The sequence below is a fragment of the Pseudorasbora parva genome, chromosome 24 (genome assembly GCF_024679245.1).
Source record: "Pseudorasbora parva isolate DD20220531a chromosome 24, ASM2467924v1, whole genome shotgun sequence".
NCBI classification, from domain to species: domain Eukaryota; kingdom Metazoa; phylum Chordata; class Actinopteri; order Cypriniformes; family Gobionidae; genus Pseudorasbora; species Pseudorasbora parva.
The window spans coordinates 15534136-15552855 of record NC_090195.1 but is presented as its reverse complement, the minus strand read 5'-3'; the positions used below and the strand labels follow the sequence as shown (position 1 = coordinate 15552855).

Here is an 18720-nt window from a genome sequence, read left to right as displayed (position 1 = left end):
ATCTACAGCTAAAATAATAATCAATATGAACTGTCCTTATGGGGAGATGAAGCATCTTCCAGGTGCTCATGACCTTCAACATGACATACATCAACTTCCCTTGTGCAAAACATGCTGCTGAACCCTGGCTGAAATCCATATTCCTTGTGTCTGAATATGCTTACGGTTCTACTATATAGTGAATAGAATATGCGGTTTTCATGAAACAATAGGCAAACAATATCCAGATACCATCTACAGAAGATGAGGAACAGTCTGATGTGATTTGAGCAGCTCTTTTTATGCAATGTTATGTTAAATTATTTTATTTTAAATAACAAGAATGGTCTTTATGGTTGAACAGAACTTTAACAGTACAAACAGTGTCTAGAAATATAAAGTATATGCACTACTACTCAGCTAATTAATAATTTATCAATAGTTCTTAATAAGAATATTTAAATTCATACAAACATACTTGTAGACCTACTGTAGGTAAATAAATACTACCAAAAAAACCTGAAAAGGGATAGTTCTCCCAAAAATGTATTTATTCCCATGATTTACTCTCCCTCAAGTCATACTAGGTGTATGACTTTCTTCTTTCAGACGAACAATCAGTTATATTAAAAAACATCAAAGCTTCATAACGGCAGTGAATGGTAAATTAGATTTTGAAGATGTGCATCCATCCATCATAAAAGTACTCCACATGGCTCCAGGGGGTTAATAAAGGCCTTCTAAAGCAAAAAATATCCATAGTTAAATCGTTATAGCCTAAAATATCTAGCTTTTAACAGACGACCATACGCAAGTCTAATTACGCTAATAGAGTAAACTGCGACCCGACGCAAAATGTTGGAGTATTTCGATATAAGAGAAGTCGTCTTGCGCACGATCGCCTGCCAGAAATTAGTTATTTTAGGCTATAATGATTTTTCTTTTAAAAAACACATCACATCGCTTAAGAAGGTATTTATTAACCCCCCAGAGCAGTGTGGATTACTTTAATGATGGATGCACTTTTCTGACCATCAAAACCTCATTTACCATTGACTGCCATTATAAAGCTTGGAAGAGCCACGCCACGACATTTATTAATAACTCCGATTGTGTTTTTCTGAAAAAAGAAAGTCATATACACCTAGGATGGATTGAGGATGAATAAATTATAAGACACATTTCATTTTTGGTTGAACTATGCCTTTAAAATAACTTACATCCGCAATGACTGCATCCAATTGCATAATAGTCAACTTTGTGTACATTCATTCGTAGGAGCCAATGAAACATGTAGGTCTTGCTACAAAAACGTCATCTCACATAATACACATTATACAGCACTTCTAGGATTTCACAAACAAATGTAGTTTTATTTACAATTGGCAAGATTAATGTCTTATATTTAAATGGTGCATCAATAAGCAGCACTAGATACATTCAGCAAAGAATCTTCGTTTTTTATGTACAAATTAAAAAAATCCACTTAAGGCCAATCTTTTAAACACAAAACATTCATTTGACCAAAACTAAACATTTCAAATGTCTACCGTTGTCTGCGTGGTAAAATCCTTCCAAACATGACATTTCACAAGTTCTCATGTTCAAAAGACTGAGGTAAGTGGCTGTTTATATACAACCTTAGCTTTACATTTAGAGAGTTTCTATGTGCATTTTTTCTTGGGAATAATATAACAAAATTACCAGAATAAAGAAGTGACATTCATAGATGGATTCATGTGGAAAAACACAGTAGAACATATTCAAATTACAGATAACAAGATGATACAGTGTAACATCAAAATACATAATTCACAAGACTTAAACTGAGACACTTGTTCAAGAAAGCATATGAAGGAGGATAAGAAAGCAGCTCTTAAATTAAACTCAGCTGTATCGACTGCTTCGGCTATGACTTCGCCGCCTGGATGAACTGCGACTGTAGGAGCGATATGACCTGAACGTGAAAACAGACATCAAAGATTTAGCTTCAGTGAGGCACATTATCAAATTCACACAAGATAGTTGATTTATTTATGATGTACCTGGACCTGCGATCAGAGCTCTCGCTTCTCCGACGCCCTCTTCTCCTGCTACGACTGCGGCTGCGACTGGAATAACTATCGGAAGAGTCAGACCTGTATTTACAGGAATAAAACACGTAATGCAAAGAACAACACCAAGTTGCAATCAAAGTGCATTATTTTGGCTCCATGCTCACCTTGATGTGTGGCGACCTCTATACCGACTTCTAGAACGGCTCCTACTGTCGGTGCGACTAAAACAAGATTGCATGGTTTCTTTATCAATCAGGAACATTTTAATCCCCATTAAACACCAAAAGAGTTCTTTAAAATACATATTAAAGTGAAGAATATTAGACTGAAGCAGAGATACATATCTTACCTGCGGTAACTTCGGTAGGTGCTACTTCGAGACCGAGAGTGTCCTCTACTGTATCTACTCCTGCTTCTACTTCTACTGTAGCTCCTGTGTTAAAAATTAAAACATACAAAACTGACTTGACCTAAAATATTGGACATATTTAGACATGAAATCAATGCCTGTTGCAACCAACCTGGAAGAGTAGGTGTAGCTTCTGGACCTGCTCCTGGAGTGGCTATATGAATGGGACCTACTTCTACGGTCGGACCTGTGACTGGACCCAGATCTTGACTTGTTCTGAGAGTGATTAAGGGATCCAGCTCTTTCTCCTGTTGCTGGAAGAGAGTCTTCTTCACTTGAGCTGTCTGGATTTCTAGGTCTCTGATTTAACCAAGCTGTCTTTCGTACCTCGTCAAAGAGGGATCCTGGACGGACTCTACTCTTGCTCTTGATCTCAATCTTGAGACCCTGATTCTTTCCTTCCAGTTGATCTAGCTGTTTGTTTATTTTCATAATAAAAGGCTTTGTAGTTATGGACTGCACAACATTCATGTCTGTCAAAGGTTTCCATTTATTATCAACTGCTGAGAAAGAAGTGTCACCAGGTACATTTTCCTCTGGTTGACTGCCATGAGATAAAGCAGGTCCAATAATAATAAAGTTTTCTTTTTCAGTTTGAGGTGGAACACGCACACTACCATTATTCAGAATATTTTTCAGTGGGGAAAAGCCAGTCGGTTTGGGCCCTATTTGCTCAGCCTCTGGGATGCGCTCTGGAGAATATATATCAACTTTATTTGGGTCTATTGGTTTGATACTTGCCAAGTTAGTGTCTGAAAGATTGGCCTCTGGATCTGTGGAAGAATTTGGAATCTCTGGATGGCTTTGAGTTGGACTTCTTTTAGCATTGCGTTTTAGCTTTGATTTTTGGCTTTCGGTTATCTTCCTCTTCTCATCGATACTTTTAGAATACTCTACTGAAACCTGATCTTGCTGTGATTCAATAATCCCTTGACCCTCATCCTTAATCTCTAAAACTTGGGGCTTGACCTTTCCAGATTTTGCATGCCTTTTTGCTCCATCACTGACAGAGTCAGGGTTTGATATGTATAATTGTTTTGATTGAGTGGCTGAATCATCCTCTTCACCTTCATCCCCAAACTCCAGTGGAGGCTGCCAGTGAAATGTCTCTTTTGGCTTCTGGTGCTTCTTGGAATTCTTTGCCTTGGATTGGCGAGATCCGGACCTGGAAGAGTTCTTCCTTTTGTGCTTGTGCTTCCGCTTGACTTTCTTGCTCTTGTGTTTTGAAATTTTTGTGTCTGCAGGCTGTTCCTCATTACTTTTTAATAGCTTGAGCATTTCTGTCCCATGGTTTGACCATAAAGGGTCATCATCCTCTGATTCTGAACTAGCCTCTCCTTCCTCTTTTTCGGACACATGCTTGGCATCACCACATACCTTTTTGTTTGGCATTTCAGAGTCACTTTCAGACTCCCAGCAACGAGCCAAAATCTGCCTCTTTTTTGTTTCAGTAAGTCCTTCCTCCTTAACAGGGATTTGGTTGTGTTCTGCAGCAGTTTTAGTCTTACTTGAGTTCTCATCTTCACTTTCCCATCCTGATGCATTGTTGTTGTTTGGTTCTTTACTTTGAATGGGGTTCTTGCTTTTTATTGCCACTCCCTGTACTTCAAGTGTGTTTCTCTGTACCAAGGAATCATTGTGTCTGTGAATAAGATTGCATGGACTATCAGATACATCCTGTGAGGAGGGAGATGTATATTTGTGGCCACTACCATGATTTGCATGCTTGTCACTCTTTTGGACACTATGTTTTTTCTTTTTTTCAGTGGATTTTTCTTTGTTTGAACCATATGATTCTGACCTACTGCAGGAGGAAGATCTGCTGCCGAACTGACTTAGTGATTTGCTGGTGCTTCTTGATCGACTACGTGACCTGCTCCTGGACAAACTGCTTTGTAGGAGCCTATCAGGAACATTATTGTTACTGCTGCTTGGGCCTCTGTGACTAACAGCCATGTCTGGCTTTGAAGAGGACATTTTTTCCCGAGGTACATTTGATGATGGGTTGATCAGTGCATTTGAAGCTGGGGCTGATTTTACATTGATCTCTTGAATGCGAAAGTAAGAGGGTTTCCAGGGTTTCTGGCCTGGTTTCCATCGAGAGGGAGGTGGACTGTCACTCATAGGCAAAACAGAGACACTCTCTGAAGATGCTGGTGGTGCTTTAGGTTCTTCACCTTGAACCGATCTAGGGACAGGCTTGTCTAATTTAGAAATACCACCCTCTGCAGACTTTGACTTTCGAGGGGATCTCAACTCATTTCTTTTCCTGGAACGTGGTGGGGTTTCTGAACTATACCTAGAGTTTGATCTTGATCTTGACCTTGTCCTGTATCTGGATCGAGAACGAGAGAGTGACCTAGAATGTGTAACAGACCGCCCTGATCGACTACGACTTGACCTCACAGATGATCGACCCCGCCTCTCAGACCTTGAGCGACTTCTGGAATAGGATCTGCTCCTGGACTTCGAATAAGATCGTGAATCTTTAGAAGAGCTTGATAAGTAACGTCTCCTTTCTGACTCTGATCGATACGATCTGTGGGAGTGACGCGAGGACGAACGAGAGTAAGAATGAGAGCACGAACGAGAAAGTCTTCTTTCAGCATGGCCTGTGTGTTTTGACCTCTTACCTGAGGACCCATTCATCTCACCCTCAGACACAGAGGTCTCCTTAGTTTTGTTCTTTTTATGTTTCTTTAAATGCTTTCGTTTCTTATTTTTCTTTTTGCGTTTGGTTTTCTTTTTTTCTTTTCTGGGTTGATACTGGCTGGAGTACACAGAGGCCCCACTTAAGGAATGCTCTTCTGATCTTGACCTAGACCTTGGGGTGTCACTTCTGTCATCCCATCTGTTTGAACAATAGTAAAAAAAGGAAGGAAGTTTTACAGGAAGTAAAAGATGGTAAATTGTGGTTTTATCATCAGAACATGACAAACAATTGGCCAAACAGGTGAATGTTTCACAAATGAAGATTACGTTTTATCTCTTAGAAATGTGCATGACCGTAATTAAGTTGACAGTAACAGTAGCCTGAGTTGGGATGCAGATGTAAATTTATTTTCATAAAAACATCTGTAAAAAAATGGAATAATCTATAGGGTATTTCTATTGGGTAATTTTGATATGGTGGTAGGGTAATTCATAGTATTTAGATCATGTTGACAATAGGTAAAACCATGCACTGCACCTCACTACCACCATGGTAAAAAGTAACTATTGTTTCTTTGGTAGTTATGAAAAACAGTGGCCTAAATACATTAATATAATATAAATACACAAAAACTGTTTAGTGGTTGCGTGATCGAGATGGTCAGCAAGTAAATGCATTCAATCTGACCTCACGCTGGGATGTGTGTTGAGCCAAGCTGATAAATGTTCTGTGTGGCGTTGTTCAAACAAGCAGCTGTTTCGTTCCGCTTTTGCTGTGTTTGCCATTTAATGTATCTCATACGCAACAGAAATTGCAGCGCTTATAAGTTAGGCAAATTGGTACTGGCACCAGTGTGACGGTCTGCAAGATGCATGCGCAGTATTATTTGCATAGTGCATAAGCATTATATTGAACACTAATTAAACTTTTCTTATAATTTTATCAAAGAAAATTATATTGTGATTGTTATTGTTTTATTGCTCAGCCCAAGTTCCAACCATGCTTTTCATAAAAACGCATTTCAGAAAGCATATTAAAAGAATATGAACCTGGATAAACTAGAAATAAATAGGGCTGGGTATCGATTCAGATGTTCCAATTCGATTCGATTAACAAGCCCTCAAATCGATTCGATTTCGATTCTCGTTTCGATTTCTTTTCGATTCTTGATTCAACTCAAATGAATATAGATTTAATACAAATACTATAGGAATTTATAAAAAAAAAAACTGTAAACATAAGTGGGTAATTAAAAAGAAATGAAGAGCCACAAACCTGTATATTAAACTTTTTATTTTCACCTGAGTACATTAAAACAGAACCCTTTTTTATATTTCAAATCCATACAATTGTTAAATACATTTTTGATGCAACTTTATTCTAAAAAAATTTTTAATCTAAAAAGTATTTTATGGATCTTTTGATATATTTATTCTAAAACATAAAAAGGATATTGGATGATTTTTTAGCAATTTTCAGTACACGACAAGCTTTTCTTGCAGCTCGTCATGCGTGCATTTACTGTTAATACATGAGAAACGCGTTCATAATTTTTTTACAGGCTATGGTTAATTCCTGGACATGAGTAGTTGCCGTGGTAATGAACAACAATACCTTAACATGCTGACTTAAGTTGACTGTGGACTAACTATTATTTGAGGAAATCTGTTTATAATATAAGCTATTAGGGTTTGAATTATTGATCCTGCGCTGTATATGGACTATAATTTTAATATGTCTATAATGGCTAGCGTACGTGCTTAAGTGACTGTTGAAGTTTGGCAGATTTTTAGTTTTACTACAGCATTTTACCTCAGCATTATAAAAGGCGACAATGCACCGGAAGCTGCCATTTAAACACTGAATGAATGAATGATTTGCACCTCTTCCTCCTTTTTAAGATCACGCAAGGCAAATGGGTGACATCTAGTGGAGAAAACTAGTAACTAGATTTACGTTAATCTTATGTTCAATTTTAGCGGAAATAAATATGAGAAAAAAATAATCGATTCGTGGCCTTTGAGAATCGATTCTGAATCGACCAGATTTTAAAAAACGATTAATCAAAAAATCTATTTTTTTCCCCAGCCCTAGAAATAAACTTCCAACATTTGCTTAATAATTATATAATAAATATGACGAAAAACAGTCATATTAATACTGTATTAATACAGTAATTAATTCAAATTAGATTCATACTTTCATGCATAACATACCTTTCTTTTTTACTCCATCTCTCCACACTGGGGGGCTGGTAAGCCTTGGTCCTCTGCATTTCCTCTTTCCAGTGTGGGGGAGTCTCACTGCTCCCACGTTCCCCTTCTGACTCCGATCGAGACTTTGACCGAGGGGGTGTATGGTACCTCTGCAAGGGGAATAAATAAAACAACAATATGTCATGCATGGGCAAAAAAAAACAAATTAACATTCTTATCAAGCACTTTTAAAAGAGTCAATGTCAAATCATTAGAATTAGATTATTAGAAATTGAATAAAAACAGCTGATATTTTAAACATGCAGTTTGTCTGCTGTCCTTTCTTCAATGTAATTCTGTTTTTTTTTCTGTATGTATGTTGTATAAACATAATTCATGGCTGTCATACCATAGTTCCGCGTCCTTTGATTTTGCGTCCAGATTTTGTGACAGCTGGTTTGGTGTCAATTTGTGCCGTGTCCAGTTCAACCCTATTGATGGGAGGGTGGAGATCAGATTTAAGACTAACTATTTTGAATTAAAATATAGTATCAAAAATGAGCCATGCATTCCAGGGATCATTAAGCAAGAAAACTAAAATATTAATCACTATGGTTCGCTTGTAAAAAAAAAAGGAAAAAAAAAGACCCCAGATAATTTCAGATATTAGCTATCTAATAACTGGGGATGGGGATGAAAGATTCTTGTGATGTTTGGATGAAAAGAGTAACATCTGTTTGATGAATTGTACAAAAAGACACTTACGTTTTTATTGTCTCCTCCTGGGAAGGCATGTCTCTGCGGAGCAGGAAACGGTTCTCTGGCACAGGTGGGATCTCTTCTGGTCGAACCACAGGCTTCTCCCTTTTCACATTCTGCTCACCCTCACCATCATCGTCCTCTGCCATCTCTCCCTCAGCATGACTGTGAATCAGGAAAAACGCATATTATATTATACAACCATATAAAGGAATGAACAACACTAATTAATCAGCTCAGATTTCTAAATTATTTTTTGGAATGGATTTGAAATGTTGATAAATTTACTATTTTCCAGAGACAATGTCATACTGTGAAATTGCTGATAAGTATCAGATAAATAGCAAATGTTATTACTTTAGATGGCACTGTCTGAATAACAAATAAATGCAAACAGATGCTTCCATTGTGCATAATAGGAAATTGAACCAGTAATTTACCTTCCACATCCTGCTGTTTTAACAGAGTCTTTCTCCTTTTTTGTCCCTTTTCTTTTTCTCTTTGAGGGTTTACCCTTTGAGTTTCTTTTCCTCTTTCGAGATGCATACTTTTTGTCAGACTCTCCTTCAGAGGAGGAAAACTGAGATGAAGACTCTGAGAAGCTCTGCGAGTCATCCTCAGAATGGAATGCTTTGCTCCTTTTGCCTTGAAGAACTACAGAAAACACATCAAACTTAGTCAAAAAATGTATTGAACAGTTGTAATTACACAGAATGCAATGTATTAATTCTCTTTATTTCTGCTCACATTATCAAAGCACATATCATGATTCATGTGCTTTTATTAGTTTATTTTGAACTGGAGCTGGCACAAAATAAACAACACATAATGAACAACACTGTCCAAAAGTACAACAAATCATAACATATGTTTTATAACAGACATATAAATGTCATATCTGTCATATCTCTTTACATATCTGTAAAGAGCAGGATTTTGGACCAATGAGATTTCACCTAGGGCGGGATGTCCAGAATGACACGATCAAAATAGAGATTAAACAACTGGCTAAATGTCTTGTTGCACATCACCTGCCAGCAAAAACTCAACATGGAGAAGTGATTTGATACTTGATGCTTTGTCATGTCATGCCTGGTTAGGACACATTGTAAGTGTATGTATTAACATAGGGGTCTACAGTATTTCAAAGCACCCACTCTATTTTTAAACACCATATTTCACCCCACAATGCAGTTTATGTGGAGATTGAAAAAATATTCTCCATTAGGTAAAGACAAGGTCAGACAGCATAGTGACAGGTGGCAGGTCTGCAGCCAAAATTCCCAGTTTGTCTTTCACACACAGGAAAAAACTTACCATCATTAGCAGACTTTGTAATCAGCTGTCCACAGTCAATCACTCTGACGTCAGCATAGGGTCTGCTGGCTGAGTCAGTCTTCAGCCCCTCAATTTTCTTTATGACCTCAAAGCCCGAGATGACCAGCCCAAAGACCACATGCACTCTAAATTAAACAAACAATCCTTACAGTTAAAAAAAAAGTGGGATTTACGAGAAAATATTGCATACAAATCATCCTATAAACCTAGAATAAATTATTTATAAATTTTAAATTAGTGATGCACCAATAAATTATGGCCAATGCGATGACTAATAACTGATATATAGGCCGATAAATCTAAATCGAAATTTTTACATAAAACATTTTTGAGAACCTAATTACATTATTAAAAGCCATGACCCAAGCACTCAATTATAATGTTCTCATTATAATTGTATGTAGCCTATATGACAGACTTCTGCTGCACTTAACCTTACTTTCCTTTTTGATTTGATTTCAACCATATTTCAAGCAATTCAAAACTATCATGGTGAACAGTGCAGATCTGAAGCGTCTCAGCTGGAGGAAATAATCCATTATTTATTGGCTTTAATATATCAGCTAAATTTTCTTATTGGAACATTAAAAATTAACATACAATATACTGCCAAAAGTTCTGGGACACCTGCCTTTACATGCACATGAACTTGAATGACATCCCATTCTTAATCCATGGGGTTTAATATAGAGTTGGCCCACCCTTTGCCGCTATAACAGCTTCAACTCTTCTGGGAAGGCTTTTGACCATTCTTCTAGAAGCACATTTGTGAGGTCAAGCCCTGATGTTGGACGAGAAAGCCTGGCTCGCAGTCTCCGCTCTAATTCATCCCAAAGGTGTTCTATCAGGTCAGGTTTAGGACTTTGGGAAGGACAGTCAAGTTCCTCAGGACCAAACTCTCTCATCCATGTCTTTATGGATTTTGGTTTGTGCACTGGTGCGCAGTCATGTTGGAACAAGGGGCCATCCCCAAACTGTTTCCACAAAGTTGAGAGCATGAAATTGTCCAAAATGTCTTGGGTTTTAAGAATTCCTTTCACTGGAACTAAAGGGCCATGACCAACCCCTGAAAATGAAACCCACACCACAATCCCCCCTCTACCAAACTTTACCCATGGCACAATGCAGTCAGGCAAGTACTGTTCTGTACCAAGTACAGTATTCTCAAAAATACATCTCGACTGCTCTAGAGTTTGGTGGCAGCATGCTTTTCACCACTGCGTCCACTCGGCCATGGAAGCCCATTCCATGAAGCATGCGCTGACCCCGCTCTGTGATTTTGCGTTGCCTAGCACTTCGTGGCTGACTTGCTGTTGTTCCCAATTGCTTCCACTTTGTTATAATACCACTAACAGTTGACCGTAGAATATTTAGTAGAGAGCAAATTACATGCATGGACTTATTGCACAGGTGGCAACCTATCACGGTACATGCTTGAATTCACTGAGCTCCTGAGAGTGACCCATTTTTTCACAAATGTTCGTAGAAGCAGTCTGCATGCCTCGGTGCTTGATTTTATACACCTGTGGCAATGGAAGTAATTGGAACACCTGAATTCAATGATTTGAAAGGGGTCTCCCAGTACTTTTGGCAATATAGTGTATATCGGACGATACCGATATGGTGGTTGATATATTGTGCATCCCCAATTTAAATGTATTTTAAAGTTATTTTCTGATAAACCTGGTAAAATGAAGCCATTGGATTATTATGAACGTACCCATCTAGGTGAGGCGCTGTCTTTGTAGTTCTGTTATGAGGCAAATTAATGGAGTCCAGGTCATCCAACAGGTACATGTGGGTGAAAAAATAAAGGGTAGAAAATTTAGTCAAAAAAAAAAAAATACATTCTGTCTTTCATCAAGAAGATATTTTACTGAATCTATTCAAACACTGAAGAATGTAAAACCACAAACCAGCAGTGCTTGCGCAATAACTTTGGCTGGATGAATAAATACTAATGATGAACTGGAACAGGTGCAACATCTGCCAACATTATGCTGACAAAACCAATTAAATCCATTTAAAAATATCATAGGGACAACTTCTATTAGAAATCAGTCTGTCCATGGCAGGAAAATACATCCTGTAATGCTATACTTGAAATTCATCAATAATTGAAAGACATCAGGTTCTCTGTGATGGGAGAACAGGTTTTTAATGAGGTAAAACATTATTTAAAGATAAACAGCCAGTGCTAGCTAAAAGCAACCAGAAATACAGTCAGGAGAGAGAAGCACAGCCTTGGAGAGACACTTTACCTTGGTAGAGCAGGATGCTAGAGTTTCTGCAAATTTTACACAAAAACGGCAAGAGAAAAATTGTAATACATTTGTAGGCAAAAAAGGAATTTCTTTCTGATTTAAAAATATTTCTAAATGCACACTGACAAGGGAAAAGGGGAGATGAAAATGCACCTGCATCCCACATGAACATGTACACTATATAAAGTCTCCAAAACAAACAAGTCAGAATTTATATATATATGTATGGTAAAGAGATTGAAAAGGTCGGGAAAAGTTAGACAGCGTGAGCATGAACAGCAAAAGGAACATCACTAGTGTGATCGTCACTAAAATTGTATTGAGATGTCAACAAATTTGAAACAACATAAGTATGATACAATAACTATACTGGAGTTAAAGCTAGAAGCCCAGATGTTCATTGTCTTTTAGGCAAGCTCTTAAAACAGATACAGGCTTTCAAATGCACATTATAATAAGTGGCACCACAGTGCACACTAGGGGAATATGTAATCTATACATATTTCATGTGTCATTTAATAGTGACCAATCAGTCATATTAAATGGTAAGCAAAAGATCTGGTGATGAATGGTTGTTTCTCTACACATACACACACCCTCTCTGAGTCTTATACCAGAGTAAATACTACTTACATGAAGAACTGGGACCCATTTGTGTCTTTGCCACGGTTGGCCATCGACAAGAGGAAGGCTCTGCTATGTTTGAGAGTAAAGTTCTCATCTGTTGAAGAGAGATACGGACAAAGAAGGACACTGAGTGCTTGTCGACTGCTTCAAAAAATTGGGTTAAGGAGAAAGACTGCAGCAGGAAAAGAGACGTTCATGAACACCTGTCATCAGTGATGATTCTATCCTGCTTCTGAACTCTGAGTGTTTCTTATGCTCTTTAGTGTAAAAGCAGAGACTGTCTATCATGTGGGCTACTAAAACAACTACATTTTATGCTGAATTACTTCTAAATTGGATAGTTCACCCAAAACTGAAAAGTCTCATGACATTCCAAATAGGGGATTTACTTTCTTCTGTGGAGTCTATTCTATGCAACTGCTGGCACTTTTAAGCTTTAAATAAATGATAAGTCCACATTAAAATTAAAATTACCCCATGATTTACTCACCCTCAAGTTATCCTAGGTGTATATGAATTTCTGATGAACACAATCAGAGTTATATTAATAAATATCCTGATGTTTCCAAGCTTTATAATGCCAGTGACGGGGTCCATTGAGTTTGAAGTTAAAAAAAGTGCATCCATCCATAATAAGCGTACTCCACACGGCTCCAGGGGGTTAATAAAGGGGGTTAATAATAAACAAAAATATCCATATTTAAAACGTAATAAAGTGAAATATCTAGCTTGCGCCAGAACACCTTTCATATTCAACTTACAAAACAAAAAGCATAACTGTAGAAACGTATCACTAGAACGTAGCTTGGGCATTTTAAACTAGGAGAGGTGTCTTCATAAGTTGAATATAGAAGGCGGTCTAGAAGCTGGATATTTTACATTATACATTTTTAAATATGGATATTTTCCTTACAAAACCCCACTGATTAGCTTCAAAAGGCCTTTATTAACCCCCCAGCGTCATGTGGAGTACGTTTACGAGGAGGGATGGATACACTTTTTGCGCTTCAAACTCAATGGACCCCGTCATTGCCATTATAAAGCTTGGAAGCATTAGGATTATTAAAGGTGCCCTAGAATGAAAATTTTAATTAACTTTGCCATAGCTAAATATCAAGAGTTCAGTATATAGATATCACATACAGTGAGTCTCAAACACCATTGCCTCCTCCTTCATATGTAAATCTTGTTTGTGAAAAACACCACTGAAAAACAGGCTATTTTCAACATAATGGCAACTGTGACGCAATCGCTGAGATCTTAAATATGTACGCCCCCAACATTTGCATGTAAGTCAATGTTCATTTTCAGGCGGAACTGCGCAGTGCGCAGCCCTCAGAAGTTCAGCAGATAAACTAGAGTCACGCGAAGATAGCGGAAACGGCAGCTCTCATGGACACAAATGTCATGTTCCAGGCTGTGCAGGGGATGTGAGGACTTTTCATAGACTTCCCACAGATAAACAATGTCAACAGTCAACTTTGACAAGGCTTCTAGTCAATTTGTTAAATAAATATACATTTTTGAGAACTGAAGTATGATTATTTAGCAGCGGGTGAGTAGTAAACATGACACTGACTGTTTTGAGTGGCTTCTACATTACTTTGTTTGGCTAAATAAATCGACTTTTAAATCAGTACTCTACTGTCAAACTGTAATGTTACTGTAAACAACATATTTACGCGCTACCCAGTTCAGTTCATGATTCAAAGTTGAGAAGCTATCATTGTAAAATCATTGCCATGACGGATGGTATAGATGTGTTAGCTGTCATTGAGCAGCAGTGCAGTGAAACAGCCAATCAGAGCAGAACTCATTAATGAATGCATTAATATTCATGACCCTTCCAAAGACAATTTCTAGGGTTGTAAAGGGACCTGTAAAACTGTATCTGGGCAATTTTTGACCCTAAATAAGCCACATACCCTCTATTTATATATTAGAGAACAATTTAACATATTGTTTCAAACCATTCTAGGGCACCTTTAATATAACTAATTATGTTCATCAGAAAGAAGAAAGTCATACACACCTAGGATGGCTTGAGGGTGAGTAAATCATGGGATCATTTTCATTTTAAAGTTACCTACTCCTTTAACTTAATTGAAAAGTATTGTTAAAGTTTAATGTAATTGCATAGAAAGATTGACCTAAAATTTTCTTGTTTTGTTTCACTGAAGAAAGAAAGTCATGTATATTTGGAACAACATGAGGGATGAATAAAATGACAATTTTTGGGTGAACTAATGCTTTTCAAGAGTATTGTATTACATGACAAGCCATCCTGGAACAATAAAAAAAGAAACAAGAAAACATCATCAAAAAAAAAGAAAAGTCAGTCAACCAAATAAATTTCAAGGTCCACATATCCATGAGCACACTTTGCAGTGTGGACGTTTTTGTCATTGTTCACATATGGGATTGGGAATAGGGAATGTTAAGTCTACATTGTGTTACTGCACTGTGTACATCTCTTACCTTCTCATTTTGCAAAAGACCACAATCTCTATAAATAAAAGAATATGTTGAAAATTTTAGGCAAGAAGACTGGACCTTTAAATGAATAAATAGCCCTTAATCTCCATGCTGACTCAAAATGAAGATCTCAGGAATAACAGAATCAAGATTCTCAGCAACAGCGGAAAAAAAACAATGGCTGGTAATTCATGCACAGAACTGAGATGCCCATTCAAAAGTCATGCAAAAGATGTTAAAACAATCAAATTAAGGGACCTTGCTAAGGCTACTGAGTGTTTGAGAAAGAACAGGCTTACCTTCAAAGAAACCACCATATATAGATTCTCCTCCTCTTCCATTGCCTAAGCAAAGAAAAGCACATTCATTCATAAACACAGACAATTGAATATAACTGCTAAACGCATACGATCTCAATTATGAGTATGGCTGCACATACCCTCTGTGAAATCACCCCCCTGGATCATGAAGTTCTTTACAACTCGATGGAAAGTTGAGCCTTTATAGCACAATTTTTTTCCTGTATTTTTACCACTGCCTTTCTCGCCTGCAAGCAAACCAAAGAGATACATCATTTTGATTACTTTTACATAACAGACCTAGTATGTACAGCTCAGAAATTTACCAGAGACCAAGATTTCATAGACTAAGCTCTTAAAAATGAACTTAACCAATAATATGAATACAATAATGTACTCTAAATTGAAAAACTGGAATTCGTTCGAAAGTATATAATTACATAGACAGCAAAAGGTTAATCTAATCTGATCAATATGGACGAGATTCTGAAAATAAATAAATAAATGAATACGGGTGGGTGAGAGTGTGAGTGACATGGCGATACATGTAACACAACAGTCAGCTGGAGGCATGTGTCTCTCATTTCAATCTCAGCTGGTGAGAAAATGATCCCCGCACTGACCCAAAGCATTAACAACTTAAATTTATGACCGAACTGTCTAAACGCAGTCTAGCGCAGCTTGTCTTCTAGGAATAGGCTGTAAATACAGCTTTGGTCGTTATACATCCAGGATTTAGTCACCTTCTTCAGGTTTATTTTGGTGCCATTTCCCTATAAGCTAATGCTTGTGTACATGGACACGAATTGGTATTGGAGCTCTTTAGAGGTTTAAAGACCCAGTCTAGGTAAAATAACTTGCTGTAGCATGATAAAGCAATTTCTGTCAAGTATACGTACCAGTGCACAGGCAAAGAAAATTTTTACTTGTCTTGGGACAAACATCGGAGAACAGTTGAAAGACAATTCGTCCAACTAAAAGAAAGCAAAAGGAATCGTTATACTCATGGATCAGAAATGTGTAAGGTTTAAGCTTGCTGATAAAAAAATAAGTTGAATTAGATTAATGTGTCTATAACTGCTATAATCAAGAACTTTCAGGTTGATTTCAGTGTGGAAAACTGCAACACTTCCCTTTTATATTCAAATAAATGAGCATTCAAATTTAAGTTTTTTGTTGTTGTTGCATAGTACATAAAGCCAGACCTATCTAATTATTTTACTAGTGAAAAAATATATAAACAGGGTGTTAAAACATTTGCATTGTAAAATAATAACTGTAAAATCACTAAATAAGAGGTTTTGGCTTCATGACGCAGACATCGCTCTTAAAACACATAATTAGTGGTAGACTGGGGTGAAAACCTGACGTTATGGTACACAAGTCTGTGGTTCATTAAAACAGCCCTGCAAGTCAGGGTGTGGACTGCCACAACAGCTTCTCACACAATGGCAGTGACACAGGAATATTAACTGCAATTACCCTTACAAAACATTCACATATAATGTTTCGCTTTCAGTATTAGGCATGTTTTATTAGCTGGTTTAACTCTTTATACTTTTGTAAAAGCTCCATAACGTCAACATTTCAGCACAAAATGCTTGGTTATGCAAAATGCAAAAACACTGATGTTGACTGCTAAAGTAGTTGATTTTGAAATACAATACCAACAGATATAAATAATAACTTAAAAGCAAACCTTTTAAGCAATCCTCTATCAAAACTTGTAATTTTAACTATTTGACCTTCACACAAAAATATTTAAGAACAGCCAAACAGCAATGATTGTCACATCTTACCTGGTTCTCTGTTGATTTCCACATCAAAATAGCACTGAGGGCGATCTTTTACCCCCATTTTGTAAAGAGTGGGCTTCCTGTAGTGTAAAATCACAGCAAAACACGGTTACATTTTGTATTCCCAATCACCTTCACCAGAAAGAAATACATTTCACTTCAGATCTTTTCCAGGATATTGATATTGTACTCCAGTTTCTGGTGTATACTGAATAGAAAGTCAGACACTGAGATTGGGGAAGTGTTTCGGTTAACCAATGAGATGCAAATCTCCATGCATGCCCCTCCAACCCCTTTTTTTGAGAACTGCTCTGTCTGTCACTGGGTCTGCTGTTGGACACCACCCTAGTGTGATGAATGAGACATTGTTACTGCGAAGTGTGCTGTCATCCTGAACTAGGAACCCTGGTTAAACCAGATGTGTGCTATCTTTTTTTTTTTTTTGGCTAGAAAAGTTTGTGTGGGGAGGAGCCCAAATATAGTTTAGTAATGGACCAAACAAACTAAAACAAGAACTAAGCATTTAGGTAAAAAAAAGGGAAATATGAACACTCTTTCACACAGCACTGACTTACTTTCCCTTGAATCACAGACAATAAAGTCTTTTAGCTGAACAGAGGAATGACTTGCCATCAGATTAACACACCATCTCAAATTACAAGAAGGGAATGAAGTTATTGAACTCCCTTATGGCACATATTATATTACAACCACAGAAAATGTCATGCCAGCTGCGTTGCCATTTCAAAATCAGTTTATCGGTCCTCTAATTGTTTCTTGGTGAAATGGCAAATGTCCGATTAAATGTCACAAGAGGACATTTTCATATGTTAGACATGGAAAACACATTAAAATACAAGATTTCACTTAAGTCATTACAATAAACACACACTCAATCACTTCTTTTAAATTATTTTTTTCCCCAATAAACAGACGTACCGTTCAACAGACTTATTACAACACCTCCGAACAATATATGCAGTTATAATCCATTCATAATGTAGATCAGGCAAACTTCCAATCTCTGATTGTACTTCATAATAGTCATGTAATTTAGGGGTTCAAATAAATGTGCTGATCCTTGAATCAGAATAACGGCCGGTAATGAAAATGAGCGTATGAAAGATCACATTAAGTATGATAATGATATCAATAAGTGAACTCAAAATGAACCACAGTGTTTATAAGGAAGTAAAATGAGGTGCTCCACTATTAGCCAATTGCTAAAGATATTAGCACGGGTAACGTTAGCTAGTAAAAACACACCTCATGACTGAGGTTAAACAAAAACTATTTCTACTTAAAATTATTATTTAAAAATCATAAGTGTAAACAATAAATGTTTTAGTTTTGTCTGGAAACGTCATTTGAGCTGGTTAGCTAGCATTGTTTACCTTTTAAAGCTAACGATGTTTTATAAGAACATATGAAAGTCATCTTCAGTGTTAAATTATTACATCAAAAAACAGTATGACACAGATATAATCCTATTCATGTACTGGCACAGACACGTCGTTTTGTACTTGCCTGTATAGATAGTTAAAGGGCAAACAGCTTTTAACTAACTAAACCCGCTCTGTAGGCTGATCGCTGTAGCTGCTATTGTGTTGCCAGATCTCTCAGGGATATCGCGCATCCTAATTTTGTTTGATATGTGTTGTTAAACGGTGGTTTGCTGGTTGTGTATGAAGATTTTATGAATTTCCATAACCATATCCCCACACACACCCCTTCGAAACTGTATTCTCTAAATAAGCCCCAAAACGGCATATTTATAGGTCATTTTATGAAAAGCCGAAATCGAAAATAACAAGATGATATGGCAACACAGCTTTTCTACTTTCTATTTAGCTTTTTACAGTATGCTGC

General features: G+C 37.1%; 1 protein-coding gene across 3 annotated transcripts; it reads right to left on the bottom strand.

The window, feature by feature from the left end:
* Positions 1–421: 421 nt before the first annotated feature.
* On the bottom strand, positions 422–18520 carry nktr (natural killer cell triggering receptor). 3 transcript variants are annotated; one of them, XM_067435340.1, is made up of 17 exons: positions 18375–18520; positions 16855–16927; positions 15955–16029; positions 15196–15303; positions 15056–15100; positions 12288–12375; positions 11111–11140; positions 9370–9515; positions 8493–8706; positions 8059–8217; positions 7703–7784; positions 7315–7463; positions 2558–5296; positions 2386–2469; positions 2201–2257; positions 2025–2117; positions 422–1936 (listed from the first exon to the last, which is right to left on the bottom strand). In XM_067435340.1, the coding sequence occupies exons 2-17, from the start codon at positions 16910–16912 to the stop codon at positions 1867–1869; spliced, it is 4197 nt and encodes a 1398-aa protein (XP_067291441.1). In that variant the 5' UTR covers positions 16913–16927; positions 18375–18520; the 3' UTR covers positions 422–1866. The 3 variants fall into 3 exon arrangements, with proteins under 3 accessions (XP_067291441.1, XP_067291442.1, XP_067291443.1); XM_067435341.1 differs by having other exon boundaries at positions 2025–2099; XM_067435342.1 differs by lacking the exons at positions 15955–16029; positions 16855–16927; positions 18375–18520 and adding an exon at positions 14760–14787 and having other exon boundaries at positions 15196–15246.
* Between the last annotated feature and the right edge of the window lie 200 nt (positions 18521–18720).

Excerpts from the sequence above, each read along its gene's own strand:
- nktr (XM_067435340.1), bottom strand. The coding sequence starts at position 16,912 with ATGGGGGTAAAAGATCGCCCTCAGTGCTATTTTGATGTGGAAATCAAC. Across the intron at positions 11,141-12,287 it reads AATGGGTCCCAGTTCTTCAT|AACTACAAAGACAGCGCCTC; the intron begins GTAAGTAGTATT and ends GCCTCATAACAG. Across the intron at positions 1,937-2,024 it reads AGCTCTGATCGCAGGTCCAG|GTCATATCGCTCCTACAGTC; the intron begins GTACATCATAAA and ends TTTCACGTTCAG.